Genomic DNA, 21,087 nt, shown 5'->3' on the forward strand with positions numbered 1-21,087 from the left:
CACTCAACTTTCCTCTTCACCTTCGGCTTCCTGCTGTCCAGGCTGTGGAACCTTCGGGTGACAATCGGACGCAGGCGTGTGCGCGCACGCGCCCGCACACGCCTGGTGCTGCTTTGGCACGTGAGCGTTTCATCAGAGGCGACAGCAGGGTGAGATGCAACTCCAGATGGCTTCTCGTAAGTGGTGTGTGCGCGCGCGCGCGTGTTGGCTGGCACGAGGCCAACACTATCTTTGCTGCCATAAAAGTGTGCGCGTGCATAAAGAAGTATTGCCTTGGGTACGAGTGGCTCAAATTTGGAATAATGGAGAGCTTTTTCTTGGTGTGGCGGTTTGAGCGTGGCAGACATTTTATACTTACAAAATCAAGATTGCATAAAAAAAACAACAACTTTGTTTTGTGTGACAAAATTGCATTTTGATGTAAATATGAATGTTGCATGTGTTGGACTTCTCTTGATCATACGTTGACATGTTGACGGATGTCACGCCATGTTATGAAGAAAATATTCATGACGATAATAATGATAATTTGGTCATCATTGAAATCACAATGAGTACAATTCTTAGTTTTTTGTTACAAAACAAGATGTAAAAAATATTGAGACAAATAAATTGGTTTGGAACACTAATAATTATGCAAATTATTAAGTTCCTTTTGGACCAAACAAAATTTATTAAATGAGTCATTTTAAAATCAAATAAAAGGTGCAATTAAACAACTCCAAATGAGTATGAATAGTCTTTTATTTTTGTTTACGATTACGCCAACTTTCTAATTGTGGAGTGTAATCATTGAAATTGGAATTGAATTTCGATGAATTGCAAAGACAAATGCCGCGTCATCAAGTCATAACGTCTTATGAATGAAATGACATTTAGCAGCCATTTGCAACATTTGGATTGGATGTGGAAAGAAGATCACCAGCGTGGACTGACCACAAGATTGCATGAGTCCAAAATATCAAATTGAGCAAATTGAGCAAAACCAATGCGCTGTACATAAGCACACAATCAGACTTGTACAACATAAAGACCCTAAACAACAACAATAATAATAATAATGAATAGCAAATAAAAGTGAAGTCGTATATGGATGGTCATCAGAAATCCAAATCATGTCGCTGCACGTCTTTCCTTGCGCCTCCACGCTCTTATTTTGAAAGCCAGAAGCGAATGTGCGTCTGCGTGACGTCACGGCTGGACTTTTGACTGCTGCTCCCGCTGCTGGCGGCTCCGTCGCTCGCTCGCTTCCCAACTGGAAGATAAGCGGCGGGGTTCCGAAGAGCCCCAAAACCCAAGAGCCGAGACGGGCAGCCGCCGGGCGCGTGCACGTGAGCGTTTTCGGGAAGTGCGCCAAGCTGGCTGGCCGGCAACGGCGGCACGTGAACGCGCAGGAAGCGCAGCGGAGGGGGTGGGATGGGATGGGGGTGCGCGCGCGCGTGCGCGGCCGTCTTTGACTCGGACGCAGCATGGACTACGCTCCGGAGGAGTCTTCGTTCCTGAGCCGCATCCTGGCGGACCTGCACGGCCAGCACGCGCACATGTCCGAGCAGGAAGTGTGCGCGTCGCTGTGCGCGCGCCTAGACCCTGCGCACCTGGCCGAGCTGCGCGCGCTCCTGTTTCGCGCCGCCAGCATGGACCCGCACTTTCCCGCCACGCTGTTCCGGGACAAGATGCGCGCGCCCGGCGGCGACGCGCAGTCCAAGAGGCGCGTGCTCGCGGCGGACGTCGTCGCCATGTTCAAGCTGCTCCGCGCTCGGGCCGCCGAGGAGCAGGGGCGTGCCGAGCGCGGGCTGGGGGGGCGGCACCCGCGTCAGCGCTACGCTGACCCCCCCTGCCCGGAAGCCTCGCCGCCAGACTTGCCGTCGGGGGCGGGCGGCCGGGCGGTCTCGCTGGACAAGTTGCACCACCTCCCCCGTTACTCGCCCTCATCCTTCGGGCTCTCGCCGGCCCCCCGCCCCCACTGCTGTCTGCAGAAGAGGAACGACTTCCGCAAGATGGCCGCCTTCCGGCCGCAGGTCAGTCCCGCGACTTCCCGCCCGAGGGGGCCGACACGGCGGCGCGTGGGCTCAGGCGCAAATACTAAACGTGAACTGGTCACCAGTCTGTGGCAAGACACAGACCCAAAAAACGGATTGGTCGCCGGTCAACATCAGGACCCTAACCCAGGTCAAACAGTTGACTGGTTGCTGCCAGGACGGGGGAAAAATGACTGGTTGCCAATCGATCAATCGAGTGCACGTATGAACAAAGAACTGACCGGTCGCTAATCAACATGTAGACAAATGGCGGATTGGTCGCAAGTCCATTTTAGCCTGCATGCGGTCGCTGTCAGGACAAAAATTGCAGTTACATTGTAATCTTCTTGGCGTGAAATGCTGTCCTGACTCTGAGTAGGTGTTATTGATCACCTACAGTTCGATTAACCCGCAGTATTTTATTTTGAAATGGCTTGGTCAGAACCAACAAAAAGCCAAAAAAGGGTCACAATAACGCCTAGGGGTTAAGCGTGGCATGTGTGGCCCTTGGAAGCAAGCCTGTGTGTGTGTGTGTGTTTCCTGTAGACAGCGGCCGATTACGATGGGGGTGTCCCGGGGTCCAGGCCCTGTCGTCCCGGGCCGGCCCCCTTCTTCACTCGCAGCTCGGAGGCGGCGTACGAGAACCCGTACCGGGGGCCAGGCCTTCACGAGCGCCGGCGCGTCAAGCACGAAAGTCTGGACGAGTTCCAGGGACCCGCCTACCAGGGGCCCGCCTACCAGGGGCCCGCCTGCCAGGGGCCCGCCTACCAGGGGCCCACCACCGTGTGCCAGGCCGGCAGGCCTCCGCCGCCAGCCCGGCCCGTCAAGAGCTTCAGCCTCAACGCGGACGAGCACGAGAGCCGCTTCGGCAGGCCCAAGCGGGCGGGGGCGGAGTCAAGCGTCTTTGGGGCCGGTGTGACGTGGGGCGGCGGCAGGAAGGCGGCGGCCTCCGACGAAGACTCGGAGCCGACGGCGGACGACATCAGCGACATGTTCCGCTTCCTGGACGAGATGAGCGTGTGCGACTCGCTGGGCGTGATGACGTCATCGTGCTACGACAGCGCCGCCTCGCCCGGGTCCGTTTGGCGCTTCTGCAAACTTGGCCGGCGTCCGTTTTCAAAATGGGCCGAAGGCTCAACAAAGTGGCTTCAGTGGTTTTGCAAATCTTTGCTCGTATTGAGTGGCAAACGTTTTGCGTTTGAAATCACGACACTTTGTTTTCTCATATTCAAACTCAAGATAACGTGAAAGAAATATTTAGAAAATTTCAGAGTATTTAGGTAACTTTTGCACAGTATTTTGGTTACTTTTCAGGAGTATTGAAGTTACTTTTAGGAAGTATTTTAGGAGCTCGTCTAGGTAACTTCATGGAATTTCGATTAGCTTGAGTCGATTATTTGAGTTGATTTCAGAATATTGAACTGAAAACTAATTGTTAACGTTGATGTAGTATTTCATTTCAGTAGATTTAAATGCATTAAGGTTGCTTTTTCAGGAGTATTTTGGTTACTTTGAGTAGATTGGAGAGGATTTCGGGGACTTTTCCCACCATTGATTTAAAAGTATTAGGGCTCGACCGATTAATCGGCCCACCCATTATAATCCTCCAATTGGCCGATTATTTTCCCCTTAAAACATTTTAATCGAAGAAAAGCGATCTTTCCGACGCTGTGAAAGTACCCTGAATGCACCATTTTGCTTGCGTAGCATTAGCAACTAGCGAGCATGTAGCAGCGAATGTTATTCTGTTGTCCCTAAGTGTCCTTTAAGATGTTTAATGACACCGCAGTTGTCGTTAACTGTCAAACTCAACACACGACGTTAAGAATGACATCCACTGTATATTTAAATACAAAACATGCTTCGTTTTTAAAACATTGCTAACCTAACGCAAATGCTAAAAGCGAAGGGAAGATCCCAAATATGTATATATATACACACGCCTGCTGGGTTCCCGCGCCCGTGGCGTGGTCATGGCAACTGGCGCTGGGGCGGAGCTAAAAGCGGAATTGGTTTGCCGCCGCAGGTCGGCCAGCAGCGGCGAGAGTTTGCCGGAGCGCGGCGCGGCCCGCCGGCAGCCGGACGGCGATCTGAAGGCCAGCGTGGGCGAGCTGGCGGCCAGGATGAGCCACATCGAGAGCACGTTGGCGTCGCTGGCGGACGTGCGCGGCGACATCTCGCAAGTCCTCAGCAAGCTCAACAAGCTGGACCGCAAGATTCGCCCGCCGCTGCCGCCGCCGCCGCACGACGCAGCTTGCTCCGGAACCGCCGGTGAGTCCGCTCGGGCCCAAAATGCAGCAGAAGGACAAAACTGATGGAAACATTCCACACAAGACATAAACATGTTTTCTCTCGGTTGTAAAGTTGACCAAATGGAAAAGGACAAAATCGTCCAAATCAGTCCAACCTTCCTCTCATCCATTCCTCCTAATTTGATCCCCTACCGCTACTTTGAAACCTCCATTTCGAACCCTATTTTGAAAGCCCAATCCTTCTTGTTTAAAACCTAAGCCTATTTTGCAACTCTACTCCTCCTTAGCGTTAATGACTGCTCATTTGATGTTGCCTTCTTGACCGACTTTTCCACTGAGTCGGTGACGACATTTAGAGCTCCAAAATTGGGCTCGGGCGGGGCCCAATGACTTGCGGTCTGACTTGCAGTCTGACTTGCGCCTCCCTAACAGATGGTGGCGGCAGGCGGGAGGACACGCCCAAGTTGTCCCCAGCGCAACGGTCGCACGTGGCCGCCGCCGCCGCCGCTTCGTCGCCGCACGTGTTTGCCAAACGCAGCCCGAGGCCGCAGAAGGCGTCGCGCTCGTTCAGCGACGACCCCGCGGACGCCGGCGTGGCGGCGCCGGGCGCCGAAGACGACGCGTCCAGGGACTGGAGGACGTTGTCCAGCCGCGGTGACGAGGACATCAGAGGGGTACACGCACACATTGGACAGCTTCATTTAAAACCCTTGTTTGAAAGCCTCCCCCTCCTCTAAAACCTGAGCATCAAACCCTCATTTAGAACCTTAACTCTACATTTAAACCTGACTTTGAAATCCGAACCCTTGTTTGATGACGTCCTAGCCCTCCAAATATAAGAATACGATCAAGTAGGAAGCGACCATCTGGATGTCTTGCATCAACTTCTATTTCGAGTTGACAGAAATCCGCCACTTCTGTTCACACACACATGCTGACGTGATTGTGTTTTGCATGCGCAGGCGCTTGAGGCGGAGCACGGGTACGACTTCTCCCTGACGCCGCACCCGCCCAAGTCCGCCGCGTCGCACGTCAAGGACCGCCACCCGCGTCCGCCGGGCGCCACAGGAAGTCCGCTTTATTCCAACCTGCGTCTCACTGCGCATGCTTGGAATGTGGAGCAGTACAAAGCCGAACCAGCAGAGGGCGCCATCAAGCACCTTCAGGTACCAACAACCTCATTTGCATATTTTGCACCTCCATACATGTGACCTGGGGTCGCTTTGCAGCCCCAGGTGGCCAATAGTGGTATTGCGCCAAAGTGATTACGATTTTTGGGGGGGGTCAGCCGCAGCCCATTTTGGGGCCCCCGCACTGGTCGCCATATTTGCTGCCTTTGGATTCCGTCTTCAGAAAAATATATGCTTTCTTCCGCTGCTCCGCGACCAATCGGATCTCGGCGGTCTCATTCAGCAAATAAGGACACTTTGTCCATCCATGCGGCGTCACTGTTTGACGTGTGCGGCCTCGGGTGGCCGAGCCGGACGCTCCTACGTTTCAGTCGCGAGTCCGCCGTCCTGCGCAACCCTTAGCCGGACGCTGGTTTGTCCGCCTTTTAAAGAAAATGAGCCGTGGTCCATTTGATGCGCGCCAACATTAGGACTTGGTGCTTGCTTACTTGCTAGGGAGCTAGCGAGCTAGTGAGCTAGCTCGCTAGCACAAGGTGCTAAAGCCAAACTGTGGCAAGGTTTTTACTTTCTGGACCTGGATTTGCCATCTTTTTTTTCAAGCATGTGTGTGTTTTTGTCTAGGCGGAGTGTGTGTCGGCCAACAAGCTGGCGTTCTGGTTGGAGGACGTTCACACGCCAGGATACGATTCGCTGCTTAAGCGTCGGGAGGCGGAGTTCCGCAGGGCCAAGGTGTGTAAGATGGCCGCCCTGATCGCCGCCACGTTCAGCGTCATCCTGGTTATCGTGGTGCCCATCTGCACCATGAAGACCTGAGCTAACTCATGCTAACAGGATGTAGCCAAAGCCATCCGCCTCCACCGCTAGCTGGTGTCAAACAGGAAGTCATGCGTGTGTGAAGATGTGAGCTAACTGGCTAGCTGATGCTAACAGGAAGTAGAGCAGCCGTAGTGTAGCGTTACACATAATAGCCTGCCACTCTGAACACTCGGAATGTTTGGTACGTAAGTCCGCCTCTCTGGGACCGACACTTCTGAGTGGCCGATATCGAATGTCATGTTTCCTGAACTGGAACTCTCTTGAATGTTCTCCTAATAAGGGCGTCAGGAAGAGCGATGTCGTGTCTTCTGTGCCCTATTTTAAAGCGTCAATTAAAACCCTACCCCCACTTTTTTTTGTGAGGAACTTTGATTGGCAAAAGCGAACACGACATCAGAACAGCAATTGTCCTGAGAACGGGTCTTCACATACAATGGCTGTCGTACAAACACAAATAAGAAGAAAAACAACAACCACAAAAGTGACCTCCACACACGCCCACTTTTGAAGTTTCAAGTGCGAACCCTGGCTTGGAGTCGTTGCACGTTTTGCTTTTCAATCCAAGCTGTTAGGGTTTCAAAGTATGGTTTAGATCAGGGATAGGGAAACCCGGTCCTGGAGATTTTGCACGTCTCGCTCCTCCAACACAGCGGACTGGCCCGATCATCAGCCAATCAGCAAGCTCCGTGGAAGCCTGCCAACCGTCCTGCTCTTCAATCAGGTGTGTCGATGGAGGGCGACCTGGAAAACCGGCAGGACTCTGGAGGACCCGGGTTCCCTACGCACCGACCGCTGCTTTAGATAGAGGACCGTGTTTGGGACTTGACTTCTTGACTTCCTGTTGACCTCAGGGGGCGGGACTGCAATGAAGAAATGTTGACTTTGATGCAACCTTGCACAATCAAACCCTTTGTTGATGTTTGCTGCGGCGTCGCCATGCCAACCATGCCACGCCCACGCCACATTTTTATGTCATCGTGACCTTCATCGGCGGCGGGCCGGCTGACATTTGTTGTCCGTAACGATTGGTCGTCATTCACGCCGGCCGCCGCCAAGCGTCTCAATTATACGCTGGCGACCTTTCCCAACAACGCCGACGTCTTTTTGCACTTCCTGTTCATTAAACAACAAATGTCAATTTTATTTGTCAATCTCAAAGGTCTCTGCAGACCTGCAGTGTTCCCAATGCAATCGGACCCGCAGCAACAGACTTGCTTTTTCTTACGACAGCAAACTACTTTTCAGGCTCTCGTGACAAAATGTTTGTCATCCGTTTAATTGCTGCACGTGATTGTCAGAAGGACAAAATAAATGGAAATCGTGGTCAAAATGTGGATGGCGTTTTGCAGATGCATTGTGGGACTTGTGTTTTTGTTTGGAGCGTCCAGGCGGCAGCTGGCGGCAGCTGGCGGCGCCGCCTGGACGCTCATCAATTATTGGTGGACTTTTTGGAACCTTCTGTTCCGCTTCTGCTGGACCCAAAGCGGCACAACGTCTCCGTCATTCATTCATTCATCCGTGAAGACTTTTACTTGGTCCTTCCTCCATCATTTGTTCACTCACTCATTCTGTTATTCATGTTTGCGTTGCTTCCTTCATTCACTCATTTCTCGTTTCTTAACACGTTGCTTGCCATCCGTCCGTCCGTCCGTCCGTCCCAATCGTCCTTCCTTTTTTGACGAACGCTTCTTTGCCGCACCGACGGCCGCATAACTCATTCGTCGTCACGTTTGCAGCAGAACAAAATGGCCGTCTGGCTCGTCTCCAACTTACAAATGTTGGACCAAGTGCAGAGTACTTTTGGATTTTGAACGCCGTCTCAAAAGTGCTGCAGAAGCGCCCGCCACAGAAGCTGCGTTGAATTTCTGCACGGAAGAAACGTCAAAGCAAATTTATTGAAAGATCCAAACGATCGATCGATGGAATACCGTGTGAGTGGAAAGGTTGTTTTTTTACCTTCTCCGCATCTGTGAGGGCTAAACGCAACAATAGTCACCAAACTTTGCACAGACGAAGCCTGGCCAAAAACTGGACCCTTTTTTTTCCCTCTGTTGGTTTGGCTCATTTCTTGAAATACACAAATGACATTTTTCTAAGAACAAAACCGATTTCCATCTGAGCTCACTGCAAAGGTCCATTTGTTTCTCAATAGCATCCAAATGGCTTTGGCTCATTTACAGTACGTACATGGTCTTGGTGCAAGGGTGCTGCTTGAGGGCCTCGGTCCTGCAGCTTTCCCTCCTCCAACACAGCTGATTCCAGTGAACGGGATTGTTATCAGGCTTATGCAGAGCTTGCTGATGAGCTGATCTTACGAATCGGCTGTGTTGGAGAAGCGAGACATGGGAAACCTGCAGGACTCCGCTCCACAAGGGCCCACTTTGTCCACCCCTGACTCAGTGCCTTTATCAAAGTGGCCTAGAGCACAGGTGTCAAACGCTTTTGGATGTCTCCGTTCTCCCAAATATAAATGATCAGCTCATCAGCATAAGCCTGATAAGCATCCAGCTGATTGGAATCAGCTTGTGCTGGAAGAGGGAAGGCTCCAAAACCTGCAGGACTGCGGCCCCCGAGGACCGGAGTTTGACACCCATGACCTAGACAACGACACGGAACAGCCGCAAAAGCTCCCATTTCTCCCAAAACAGTTGAGTCACAATTCCTTTCTCATGTGAAAAGTACGCCGAACTCTGAGAGCGGCCGCGCTTGCGCCTGAGCAGCCCGCATCAGGGGGCTTGGATTCGGTACCACGTACTCGTGAAGCATCCCCCACGGCCGCGGGACTCTCCCGAGGGGCTCGAATTCCCGTGCACGCTCAAGGAATGTGCAGCCGCGCATAGGCTGACTGACGCAATGAAATGCTGCTTTTGGAGAGAGAAACCCTCACACGGAGAATCGTTTGTGAGTGCAAAAGGTGCTGAAAGTGGGCTCCTTGTTGGCTACTTGTAAACATTTTCAGGTTGACTGAGACACTTCTTGCACTAAAACATTTCATTTGATGGCATTAATGAGAAATGTCATTCTGTTGTGAAAAGGTAGTTTGGAAAAGGTCATTTTGGATTTTAACAAATGAGCCAAACCAAATCGCGATGATTCTTTTTTCCAACAGCGCAACTTCAACAATAAAGTTAGCTTTACTTTAGCTAGACTTTACATTTTCCCATCATCATTTTTCAAGATTCACAAATGTCAATTTACAAAGATCAAACTTATTTTTGTTTGTGTCAGCTTTCAATATTTGCTGCCACAAGCAAGACAACTCTCAAAACTTTGAATTTGCGCTTCTCATTTAATGTCTTTTCAAATGGATTTCATTCGGATTTATTCTTTTGCGTCTTGTTTATGAATCATGCCGATCATATACGGCAACCATTGTAAGTTTTGACACAGCGAAATTAAGACAACAAAAGCAACGGTAGCAATCGGCTGAGCGATCGATGCGCTCTGCGGCAGACGCGACTAACGGAGCGCAGAGTAGTGATGGGAATTCCGGCTCTTTTCAGGGAACCGGCTCTTTTGGTTCGGCTCACTAAAAAGAGCCGGCTCCCAAATGGCTCTTTAGATTTTTTGTCGCTTAAATAAATAAATAAACAATTTAAAACTATGCGCAATATGAATTACTAATGTGAAAAAATTGCACTATATCAAATGTTTGTTGTATAAAATGCACTTTTATTTATAAACGCAAATAGAAAGTGCAAACAAATTAAACATTTAATTATTTACAAATGAACTTAAATAAGGTTTAACAATAACACTTTTCAAGTGAAACAACAGACAAACAGAATCGCACAGCAACATATAAATTCAAATGTGTAAAATAAAAAATCTGCATCCAGAAAACAGTGTTCTTCAGTCCAAATTTGCATTCAGAAATGCCAAGTGCCTCAACTTTGAGGGGCTGATCCTATTTCTTCTCTCCGTTAATATCGGTCCGGCTTTTGAGAAGATTCTTTCAGATGGGACTGAAGTGGCAACAATGCACAGTCTCCGTGCCCTGACATGTGCAAGTCGTGGGTGCTCAGTGGGTCTGCACTTGTCTGGAGAAGGTAGGATCTCACTTCCAGAATTGAATCAGCTGATGGATTCCTTCTTGTAGTGTCTCCACTTGCCCGTTCTTCAAAGAACCTCCAAACAGCAGATGCTTGTGGCTCCTCGTGTTCATGCTCTGCCCCTTCTCCCTCTCGACCCTCTGGCAGTGAAGCTGGCCGGCTGGATCTTGCTGCGGCTGCAGTTACGCTCTGTTGTCATTAAAGGCCCGCTTCTTGAATCTGGGCTCAAGAATGGTGGATCCTGAGAGAACAGTGTTGTATTCAATTCGCTGGAACTTTCTGTCCATGGATGCACAGAGAGCAGCCACTAACTCTGTCACTTTCCTTGCGCTTACTCTGGTCTGGTGTTCCGCTGTCACTCTCTGCAGACTTCTGCACATGATTCACACTTTGGAGGCTGTAACATAGCTGAAAAAGAGTCAACACTAAGTGTTAAAATGATGCTTTCTTTTATTTAGCATATATTATGACTTCTGGTCATGTCTAATCTGTGTTTTATACCAATAATGCAACAACAATAATCTTAATGTAATAACATTTGTACACTATACCTGTCTGCACTGATCTCCACAGTGACCTGCTCAAATGGCTCCAGAACAGCGCATGCCTCCTGCAGTACCTCCAGATCCTCTTGGCTCAGAGGATCAACTGATGTGTTCATAACAGCAAGGGTAGAGAGGACTGCATCCTTGGACTCCACAATGCCTTTTATCATATAAAAGGTGGAGTTGCACCTTGTGACACAGTCTTGTTTGAGCTTCAGCTCAGGCATGCCCATCTGTTGTTGGGTAGATTTGAGCTTGTGTGTGCCTGTTGTGCTCCTGTGGAAAAACTCCACTATGGCCTTCCCTTTGTCCACAGCAGGCTTCATCACCTTCCAATCAGCTTGATTGTGTGTGCAAGACATGGGTGGTGGGTCCATTGAAGGGTTTGAATTGCTTTGGTTATGTTAGCTGCATTGTCACTAACACAGCAAACCACTTTGTTGTCCACGCCCCACTTTGAGCAGCTCCTCAGCCAAGTTGTCACAAGTGTGTCTCTCACTCAACTCAAAACAATCCAGAAGACAGGACACCATTTTGAAACTTTCAACAAAGTGATATGTAACTGACAAGTAGGATGTGGTGCTTCTGGAAGTCCAGCTGTCCGTTGTTAGACAAACTGCTGTGGCTTTTTTAACCCTCTCTTGGAGTGAAGCATGTTCTCTGTCATACAGTTGCAGTAGCACCTTCATTATCAGCTTCATTTATTTGCCTTTTTCCCTCCAATTGAACTAAAGGATGCATAGTTCTCATGTGCCGGTGTAAATTGTTTGTAGAGCCTCAACGATAAGAAATTTTAGTCTTGCAGACTTTACACTCTGCCTTAGTTTTGTCAGTTGTTATATTGAAATGTGTCCATATATTGCTGCCTTTTCTCTTGTCACTCATTTTTCAACTGTTTAAAAAACAGTTACCTTTCCGTAGCGCTCTCCTCCTCTCTCGTCTCCCTCCCGTTCGCGTGTGTGAGTGACTGCTTGCGGCGTGCTGTCGTGTGCCCCTCCCCCCTCCGCTGCTCAGCGCAGAAGACACAGAGACGTCACACACACACACATTCTCACCAATCAAATGCGGCTTTAGAGAAAAAAAAAAGAGCGAGAAAAAAAAAAGCGTCTCCCAGTACTGACAGTCGTCAGGAGCCGGGTCCCGTCGTTCACGTCAAAGATCCAGCTCTCAGAACCGGTTCGTTCGCGACCGACACATCACTAACGCGCACACAGAAAATGGAGGTCGGGGGTCAGCGGGCAGGCACGAAACGGGCAACTGGCCAGTCGTGCCCGGGGTGAAGATCCACCCCCTCCTCGTTTCTTCTCGACTTTCCACGCGGATGCAGCGAGTCTGTCGAGGAAACTGGGCCCTCAACCAGCGAAGGTCCAACGGGTTGGCGCGTCGCCCTGGTGGCCAGGCGGCAGAAGAATCCGGGATCTCGCCGTCTCCGAGCTTCGCCCCAGCTGATCATGTAGGCCCGGTAGATCTCCTCGTAAGCGCCGGAAGCCGCCAGCTGCTCCGCGTCCAGGCCGTGTTCCTGCACAGCACATTTGACAGCATGACGACAACATGAGCGCGTGCGTGCGTGACCCCCGTCATGTTGGAAGGGAACGCTGAAGTACGCGGCGTGCTTCTTCATTGCATCTCGCCTCTCTGTCCATTTTTTAAAACTCATCTCAACACCTATTTTTTTATTCTTTGGCTTTTCACTCTGCATTGGTTTAGCATTTTAACCTATTTGCTGTCCTTATGTGATTCATTTATTGTTATACTTTGTTTGTATATGTCCAATGTTGACTTAATGTCCAACATTTGATGCAGCAGCTTTTTAACTATACATGACTAACCCAAATATTTACATACAAATCCAACAGTATGCATAATGGTGGTCTGGATGGATGTTTTTCCAGTAGGGATTTTTTATTTATTTATTGAAACGCGGGCGTGATTTGATCTACTTGAGGGTTTTACTTCATCGTTCCACCATTTTTTTAAGCATGAAAATGAAATTGGCAATTTTGGTGATGTTCTGACACGTTTGTTAGAATCATTGAAATGTTTCATCTTAAAGTTGTGTTTTGTTTTTGTTTTTTACATTAATTTCTTCCTCTTGTTCACTTAGCCCATGACTGAGCTGAGCGTGCGTGACGTCACTGAGCTGAGCGTGCGTGACGTCACTGACCTGAGCGTAGGCTTGCTTGAGGGGCGCAGAAAGACGTACGACACCGCAGACGTCTTCTAAACCGCAGCACAACAACACATCGATCGATGAGCTTCTCGAAACGTAATCAACAGCGGGCGCGCGGTGAACTTGACCAATGGAGGATGACATCGGTGACGTCATCTTTGCCCGACTTCCGTTTGCCGCTGAAAATCAAAATGAGTTTTGGTTCGGAATGGGAACTTTACATCGCAGCAGATGAAGTTGAGTTCGATGGCTGAGCAGATTCTGCTTTCCGTCCGACTTTCGGAAAGGTGACGGAACCCATCGGAAACACTTCAAAATAAGAGCTTTGCCGTGGCGGGCGGGCACATAGCGTTTGTGTGGATCACGCAACTAAGCGGAGACAAATGCAGGCCTGGCAACTTTCTTTGTCAAGTTGACTTTCTTTGCTCTTCCACTCCATGATCTGCCCATTATTGCTTTTGATCTTCTTCTTTCGCCTACGCTTTCTTTTGAAAACGTGCGCTCTGCTTACATACTTTGTCCGGGTCAAAGTTGGGTAGCTGAATTTTCGTCAACATGGCGTCCATGGTTATTCGCCTTCGGCGCAAAACTTTCCAAACTTTTGTGGCGGTGAGTCACCTTCCATGGAACACGGTTTGATATGTTCTCTCTTTTGTAATGAATAACAAAGTTGGCGACTTTTTACGTGTCGGTTCAATGTTTGACCTTTCACCCACTTTGGATTTTCACTTTCACTCACTATCATTTGAGTGTTTTTGCGGCCAGTTTCGCAGACGCCCGCCCCCGTTCAGTGTTTGTGAGCTCGAGCATGACTGACTCGTGTTGGCGGTGAAAGCGCGGACTTGTATATGAATGGACTTTTGGCAGTCGCGTGAAGCCAGAGGGCAGCCATCTTACGTTGCCGACACTCAGTGCGTGATTGACGCCAGCTTCTCCTTATGAAGTAAGGCACATGTGTCAAGATCCGGTCCTCGAGGGCCTGAGTCCTGCATGTTGTGGAGGTTTCTCTATTCCAACACACCTGATTCAATGATCAGGATAATGGTGTCTTTGCATAAATCCACTACTTCCTGAACTCAGTACCACTCTTTCATTTCCTGTCTTTCATGATTGGACAAACTGACGAATCCAGGTGTGTCTGGCCATTGCGAATCCAGGTGTGCCTGGCCATTGCGAATCCAGGTGTGCCTGGCCATTGCGAATCCAGGTGTGCCTGGCCTCCGCAACCGCAACGGCAATGGCCAGACACACCTGGATTCGTCAGTTTGTCCAATCATGAAATACAAACGAAGGAGTGGTATTGAGTTCAGGAAGTAGTGGATTTGTGCAAAGAGCCCATTCTCAGGCTCCTTGCTGATGAGCTTACATATGAATCAGCTGTGTTGACCGTGGGAAATCTCAAAAACGTGCAGGACTTGGGGGTTTGTTGTTGTTTTGTGCAATTTTGAAAATGCAGAGGAAAAAAGTGTATGGTATAATGAAGTAACAGCAAAATGGAAATCATCAACAAATAAAGACAAAAGTTAGAAATAATCAATACAATGAGTTTGTTATGAGGAGCAAAGAATGGAATGGTCGCCAGGCACGGCCGATCCGTTGTTTGGTTGGGATGCAAAAGCAGCAGCAGCAAGTCCATTTGTTTACAACCTCGTCGCTCAAACGTTTCCACGTTTGTCAGTCGTGTTTCCACAGCTCGCCGGCCGCCGCTCAGCAGCCGGCCCTTCCGCAATCGCGCTTCTTCCCGGCGCTGGAGGCGGCCATGCTGCCGGCCGGAGCCTTTCGGGGCCGCGTGGCCTTCATCACGGGAGGCGGGACCGGACTGGGACGCGCCATGACCGCCACCCTCTCCCAGCTGGGGGCACAGTGCGTCATCGCTAGCAGGTCAGACGCTCGCCACAGTTAGCCTTATCCAGTCCGGGGTCGCCACGAGGTCCGCCACGGAGTTGTAATGTCAAGCGCGGGTTCGCTAGGGAGTCCGGACGCACGTGTGGCGTGGGTGCGAGAGCGAGACTGACGGCGAGTGTTTGTGCTACAGGAAGTTGGAGGTCCTGCAGCAGACGGCGGACGAGATCAGCGCTCAGACTGGAAACAAGGTGAAGGGTCAAAGACGAGGCCAAACACCTTTGTTGTTGTTGTCCTGAGGCCGCCCGGCTGATTGTTGCCGTCTTGATTGATGTTTCAGGTCCATGCGGTCCAGCTTGATGTCAGAGATCCTCAGGCCGTCACGCGCTGTGCTGAGCAGATGGAAAGTCTGACAGGCTTGCCTGATGTAAGAGCCCGCACGCTCGCCGCTGTTGACTTGTGGGATGACATCACCGGTGCGTGTGCGCAGGTGGTCATCAACAACGCGGCGGGAAACTTTGTGTGTCCGTCGGAAAATCTGTCGGCCAACGCCTGGAAAAGCATCTGTGACATCGTCCTGAACGGCACCGCCTTCGTCACGCTGGAGCTCGGCAAAAGACTCGTCCGCAGCCAGAAAGGTCAGAGGGGCGTCGGGGGGCCAAGGTCACCACTCGCTCACTCGCCGCCTTGCGTCGCTCAGGTGCTGCCTTCCTGGCCGTCACCACCATCTACGCAGAGTCGGGCTCCGGCTTCGTGGTTCCCAGCGCCGCCGCCAAGGCCGGCGTCGAGGCGCTTTACAAGTGAGGCACACGTGCAACAGCAACAACAACAGTGGTGACCTGCCACCTTGTCAATGTGGTCGCCACGGTGACGACGGACGCCTTGTCAATGTGGTCGCCACGGTGACGACGGACGCCTTGTCAATGTGGTCGCCACGGTGACGACGGACGCCTTGTCAATGTGGTCGCCACGGTGACGACGGACGCCTTGTCAATGTGGTCGCCACGGTGACGACGGACGCCTTGTCAATGTGGTCGCCACGGTGACGACGGACGCCTTGTCAATGTGGTCGCCACGGTGACGACGGACGCCTTGTCAATGTGGTCGCCACGGTGACGACGGACGCCTTGTCAATGTGGTCGCCACGGTGACGACGGACGCCTTGTCAATGTGGTCGCCACGGTGACGACGGACGCCTTGTCAATGTGGTCGCCACGGTGACGACGGACGCCTTGTCAATGTGGTCGCCACGGTGACGACGGACGCCTTGTCAATGTGGTCGCCACGGTGACGACGGACGCCTTGTCAATGTGGTCGCCACGGTGACGACGGACGCCTTGTCAATGTGGTCGCCACGGTGACGACGGACGCCTTGTCAATGTGGTCGCCACGGTGACGACGGACGCCTTGTCAATGTGGTCGCCACGGTGACGACGGACGCCTTGTCAATGTGGTCGCCACGGTGACGACGGACGCCTTGTCAATGTGGTCGCCACGGTGACGACGGACGCCATGTCAATGTGGTCGCCACGGTGACGACGGACGCCTTGTCAATGTGGTCGCCACGGTGACGACGGACGCCTTGTCAAACGTGGTCGCCACGGTGACGACGGACGCCTTGTCAATGTGGTCGCCACGGTGACGACGGACGCCTTGTCAATGTGGTCGCCACGGTGACGACGGACGCCTTGTCAATGTGGTCGCCACGGTGACCTGCCACCATAACAATGTGTTTACCACGGTGGCGGCTGCCTCATCAGGTCTTTGGCAGGAGAGTGGGGCCGCTACGGTCTTCGGTTCAACATCATCCAGCCGGGACCCATCAGAACCAAGGTAGCGTACGCCACCCGCCTTCACATCTCCTGGCACGTGTCATTTGGCGAATAATGTGAGCGAGCGAGCACCGGCGCCACACGAAGGGGGCCTTCAGCCGCTTGGACCCGACGGGCCAGTTTGAAGCGGGAATGCTGAGTCGCATCCCGACGGGGCGACTGGGCCGAGCGTCGGAGATGGCCAACTTGGCGTCGTACGTGTGCAGCGACTACGCCAGCTGGATGTCGGGCGCCGTGAGTGTGCTCCGTCCCGGTCGGCCTCCCGTTTGGGGCCACTTGAACACGCGTGTTTGTTTGCGTTCAGGTGATTCGCTTGGACGGCGGCGAGTACGTGATGATGGCGGGAGAATTCAATGAGCTGCGCAAGGTTGGACTTTTTCCTCTTTTTCTGCTCTGGGCTTTCTTTGCGTGACCTTTGCTTGCTCTTGTGCCCGCCCACCCGCTCAGGTGACGGCCGACGAATGGAAGCTGATGGAAAAGATGATCAAGAGCACCAAAGGATCCTAAAGACCCGCCCACTCCGTCAGGATGTCCTCAAATTGAGCCCTTCCAACTCACTCAACATAATAAACAAAGGCAAGACGTCTGAAGTACCTTTTTGTTCTGCTGGTATCCTTCGCTCCAAAACTTTATTGTCACTGGCACAGGAACAATGAAAATCAGTTTGGCGGGCGTTGAATTATGAAAAGGTAATAAATCTTGGATGAGACCATCTTCCATAATAAGAAGTTTCCTGAATCCTGCAAGGCTTGCACTAAACCAGGGGTGTCCAAACTGGGTCCTGCAGGTTTGGATGTTTCCCTGCTCCAACGCACCTGATTCCAATGAGCAGGATCATTATGATGAGCTTCAGGTGTGTTAGAGTAGGGAAAGATCCAAAACCTGCAGGACCGAGCTCGGACACCACTAACCCTCGAGTAGTGTCGTGTGTCTTCTGGCCACATTATTACTATTACTAATAACTGTTTTCATTTCTTCATTTCCTCAGTAAAGCTTTGTTCTGCGGATATATCTTTATGAATGATATTGCAATTTCTGCCAGGTGCAGTCATGACTGAATAACTTCCTCTATTCCTCAAACGGGCTTTGTTCTGTGTTTGAATGATGTCCTTGAGTATCCTTATCTCATGTCCGGTCAACTCTGTTGAACTGTTTACTGGAAACTGTGTGGTACCGCCCTTCGAGATAGTATAAGAATATTGTAAATCCTCTGTCATCTTCGCACTTGGGGTTAGGGTACAGGGGTTAACTCCCGGGTATCTCCCGCCTCATCATATTGACTGGACGGTTGCCAAGATACCAAAGGCAAGGCACGGGCCGGCGCTCGTTATTGCTGCAATTCTTCAGCTCTACGAATCTCACTCCGATCTGGAAAAAAAGAACTTACAAAACCATTATCTGTTTTCTGTTGCGCCAGATAAGACTAAACGAGACTCCAAGCATGGTTAAGGTTAGGGTTAGAGTAGGGTTTGTACCAAATACGGTTAGGATTATGGTTAGGGTTAGGTGAGTTTGTACTAAATACGACATTGGTTGAGGTTAGGATTTTGGACCAGGGTTAGGGCATAAAGGTCCAAAATAAAGTGGAAATGATCATATTGAGTACAGCAGGGTATTATTTCCTATTTCAGTTAACAGTTTTATAGTAACACCCCCTGCTGTGATTTAGGGTAGGAACACATCATCAGTAGTGGACCTTGAGATCATCGGGTGTTTCGGCCATTGTCACTAGACACCCTCCCTCAAGGGCGGCCCCGCCAGAGTCCATCAAGCTCCGGGGTGTTTGGGTCCAATTCAAGATTTTACTATAAAACGCCAGCTATGAATAAATTATCAGAATTTATTCTGAGTAATTTTAACCTCAAATAGGTATTTTAGATTTTTGATATTATTTGTAGTTTATTAGCCATTTAACATTATTTTTGGTTTATTAAGAATTCCAGCATCAGCTGAATCATTTCCCAATGGGAAGTCGGCAGATGGACTGTGACGACGGAGGCCACGCGTGTCGATGTCACTGACGATGTTGACATTCTTTGGGGACATGGGGCGGAGCTTGGGGAGGACACCTGACCACACCCCTTCCGTAACTTCCCGAAAGACGGCCGCCATGAGCACTCATCATGGACCCCTGGTGGCCGAGGATACCGGCGGCCATGTTGGCAGTTAACGTTAGCAATTAACATTGATGTCCACTTTGCAGTTTGCTTTTGCAATTAGCATTAGCATTGAGCTAAATAAAGCAGATATTGTATCAAGTTGTATTTAGGTCAGCTAAGAAGATTTAAATGGCACAATTAGCACTCATGCTAATGAAGCAAAGTCAACAAATGAGCATTGAGCTGTCAAGATTAGCATTGGTGTTAAATCAGTGTCAGGTTCAGATGTAGACATTTATCAAATAAAGAGAGAAGAAGCATCTGGTTCCAAATTTATTACTCATGATTACTCATGAGGAAGAGAAAACTGCAGCCTTAGTTTGATCGGTACAGAGTCTCTCTTGGTTCATCACTCAAATAGTCCCCTTATATGTACTAATCGGGGCATCTGATTACATGACAGAAAGAGAAAAACAACTCCTATCTCACTTCACACTCTCTAGGTACGGCATGCAAGTCCAGGGGGCCCTGGCGTTCACGTGCGTCACGTCTTCTTATCAGTTGTCCCCACTCGGCAGCTGAGTCGTCCACTTGCAACTTCACCAAATACAATAACACTCCTTTGCAATACATAGCAATCATAAACAGAAATTACTACACTATTACGTTGACTTGTGTTTCCCAAGAGGCAATTCACTTCAACACGGCAATTGTATAATAATCCTCCAAAATAATTCTTACAATCAGCAAAATTCACTTTTGCTCTGATGGAAAAAAGTCGCTTCACCAAATGAACATTGATGTCAACTTAGCAGCGTTAGCTTTAGCAATTAGCACGTTTGTGATTCTTGAAATCATCAACATTTGAACTGAAAAGCCAAAAACATCAAAGACACTTTAAGAATGAAGACCGTCACTTGTTTAATAACTTTGAAACTGTTATAAATTCTTTTACATTTTGCTAATAAAACATATTGCCGTCGATGGTGTTGTGGTAGTTTTGGTTACCGTTTTTGTCGATGTAATTGTCTTCAAATTTCAAAAGTTGAGATTGCGGTCGTCGTTTTTGTAATCATTGATCGTATTGTCGTCGTTGTCCTCGTCACTGCTGTGGTTCGTGTCTCGACTGTTATTGTAGTTGTCGTGCTTGTCTGCTGTCATTTTTGTCTTTTGTATCCATGTCCTTGTCGCTGTTGTGTTGTCTTAACATTAGTTTAAATTAAAAAAAAGTGGGAGCTATTTTCATTGCAGTTCTATCGCGGCAGACGTTTTTGTCGTCAGCAAGAGCACTTTGTTGGAGGAACTGGAAGCTTTTTTCTTTCTTTTTTCTTCTTCAAATCAAGTCGCACGATCAGCTTGTCAATTACAAATGAAGAGCAGGTCACGCACTTCCTGATGACCCAAGGTGGCGACTTAACCAGATGAGGTCCTTGTGGGCGGAGTCTCTGAGTGAGGTGTCACACTCGCCACATTGGCCGACAAGTCAACAGCGACGACTTCTCAACGAAAGGTGACGCGTAGGTGACTTTTGTTGGATTTGCGTCCGTCCCCACGAGGACGCTAACACGCTGGCCGACGTTGATCCTGTGCGTTAATCATGACGTACTTGTTAGTATTTGAAATGAGTCGCAAACGGAGAGCGAGTCGGGAACGAGGGAACGATTCTGAACCCGTCATCACCGCAAAGAACATTCATTTGGAACACAACAACAACACTGTGGTGGCGTGAGCGTTAGCATGCTAGCATAGCACGCCTTAAATCACAAGATGGACGTCAGTGGAAGTCGACGAACTCCTCGAGGCTGGCGGGAATCTGGTGTTGGTAAGGGACGCGGTGGCGCCGCCAGGCACTTGAGGCTCATCTTCATCTGCGTCTTGAGGAGGATCTCCGACACGCCGGTGGTGCTCTTGTCCAGCGGCGTCGTCTTCTGCTTGTTGGTGCGGTCCGTGTGCGCGCCCGCCTCCACCAGGCTGATGATGATGGCGTGCAGCGTCAGGACGTCGCTGATGGGACGGTTGTACTGCACGATGACGTGCAGCGGCGTGTTGCCCTCGTGGTCCGCCGCAGTCCAGCCGCAGCTTGCTCACCTGAGACGGACGAGACAAGGCAAAGCTCACGTTGAGGTCCATGTTAGCCGGCGCCGGCGTTTGCACGTGACCGCCCGACCTGCGCGTTGGGGAAGCCGCACACGTCGCTGGTGTGGAAGTCGTCGACGGGCGTGCTGGAGCTGATGGCCAGGTGCAGGAGCGTGGCGCCGTCGCGGGCCCGCGGGTCCAGCCGCAGCACGGCGTTCACGTGCTTGTTGATGTTGGCGCTCGTTGCCGCACGGC

The 21,087-nt window shown here is 50.4% G+C and overlaps 2 protein-coding genes and 2 pseudogenes across 6 annotated transcripts; 2 read left to right on the forward strand and 2 right to left on the reverse strand.

Annotated features, from left to right (window-relative positions):
* Positions 1–1,200: 1,200 nt before the first annotated feature.
* On the forward strand, positions 1,201–7,550 carry LOC144051080 (major intrinsically disordered Notch2-binding receptor 1-like). The gene is made up of 6 exons (XM_077564860.1): positions 1,201–2,018; positions 2,565–3,094; positions 4,045–4,289; positions 4,703–4,944; positions 5,233–5,436; positions 6,022–7,550. Exons 1-6 carry the CDS (start codon positions 1,470–1,472, stop codon positions 6,211–6,213), a joined length of 1,962 nt encoding a protein of 653 aa, XP_077420986.1. The 5' UTR covers positions 1,201–1,469; the 3' UTR covers positions 6,214–7,550.
* A 4,339-nt stretch (positions 7,551–11,889) lies between these two features.
* Positions 11,890–13,254, reverse strand: LOC144050843 (phosphomevalonate kinase-like; annotated as a pseudogene). Its single transcript, XR_013293947.1, has 2 exons — positions 12,978–13,254; positions 11,890–12,332 (listed from the first exon to the last, which is right to left on the reverse strand). The product of XR_013293947.1 is annotated as a phosphomevalonate kinase-like (transcript).
* A 48-nt stretch (positions 13,255–13,302) lies between these two features.
* decr1 (2,4-dienoyl CoA reductase 1, mitochondrial) lies at positions 13,303–19,114 on the forward strand. 4 transcript variants are annotated; one of them, XR_013293946.1, is made up of 11 exons: positions 13,303–13,616; positions 14,662–14,864; positions 15,019–15,076; positions 15,166–15,252; positions 15,316–15,463; positions 15,526–15,625; positions 16,586–16,658; positions 16,745–16,891; positions 16,962–17,024; positions 17,105–17,233; positions 18,593–19,114. XR_013293946.1 is itself a non-coding variant. In XM_077564464.1 (10 exons), the coding sequence occupies exons 1-10, from the start codon at positions 13,539–13,541 to the stop codon at positions 17,162–17,164; spliced, it is 1,017 nt and encodes a 338-aa protein (XP_077420590.1). In that variant the 5' UTR covers positions 13,303–13,538; the 3' UTR covers positions 17,165–17,251. The 4 variants fall into 4 exon arrangements, 3 of the variants coding, with proteins under 3 accessions (XP_077420590.1, XP_077420592.1, XP_077420591.1); XM_077564464.1 differs by lacking the exon at positions 18,593–19,114 and having other exon boundaries at positions 17,105–17,251; XM_077564466.1 differs by lacking the exon at positions 18,593–19,114 and having other exon boundaries at positions 13,307–13,926; positions 17,105–17,251.
* The window catches only part of LOC144050842 (protein fem-1 homolog B-like), a 36,550-nt pseudogene continuing 34,539 nt past the window's right edge, over positions 19,077–21,087 (reverse strand).

The sequence above is a fragment of the Vanacampus margaritifer genome, chromosome 4, assembly GCF_051991255.1.
Source record: "Vanacampus margaritifer isolate UIUO_Vmar chromosome 4, RoL_Vmar_1.0, whole genome shotgun sequence".
Classification (NCBI taxonomy): Eukaryota; Metazoa; Chordata; class Actinopteri; order Syngnathiformes; family Syngnathidae; genus Vanacampus; species Vanacampus margaritifer.

What these genes read in the sequence shown, in the direction of transcription:
- LOC144051080 (XM_077564860.1), top strand. Translation starts at nt 1,470, where the DNA reads ATGGACTACGCTCCGGAGGAGTCTTCGTTCCTGAGCCGCATCCTGGCG. An exon ending in TGGCCGCCTTCCGGCCGCAG is followed by an intron (nt 2,019 to 2,564) that starts GTCAGTCCCGCG and finishes TGTTTCCTGTAG; the next exon opens with ACAGCGGCCGATTACGATGG. An exon ending in GACAGCGCCGCCTCGCCCGG is followed by an intron (nt 3,095 to 4,044) that starts GTCCGTTTGGCG and finishes TTGCCGCCGCAG; the next exon opens with GTCGGCCAGCAGCGGCGAGA.
- decr1 (XM_077564464.1), top strand. Translation starts at nt 13,539, where the DNA reads ATGGCGTCCATGGTTATTCGCCTTCGGCGCAAAACTTTCCAAACTTTT. An exon ending in GTCACCTTCCATGGAACACG is followed by an intron (nt 13,617 to 14,661) that starts GTTTGATATGTT and finishes CACGTTTGTCAG; the next exon opens with TCGTGTTTCCACAGCTCGCC. An exon ending in GCGCTCAGACTGGAAACAAG is followed by an intron (nt 15,077 to 15,165) that starts GTGAAGGGTCAA and finishes TTGATGTTTCAG; the next exon opens with GTCCATGCGGTCCAGCTTGA.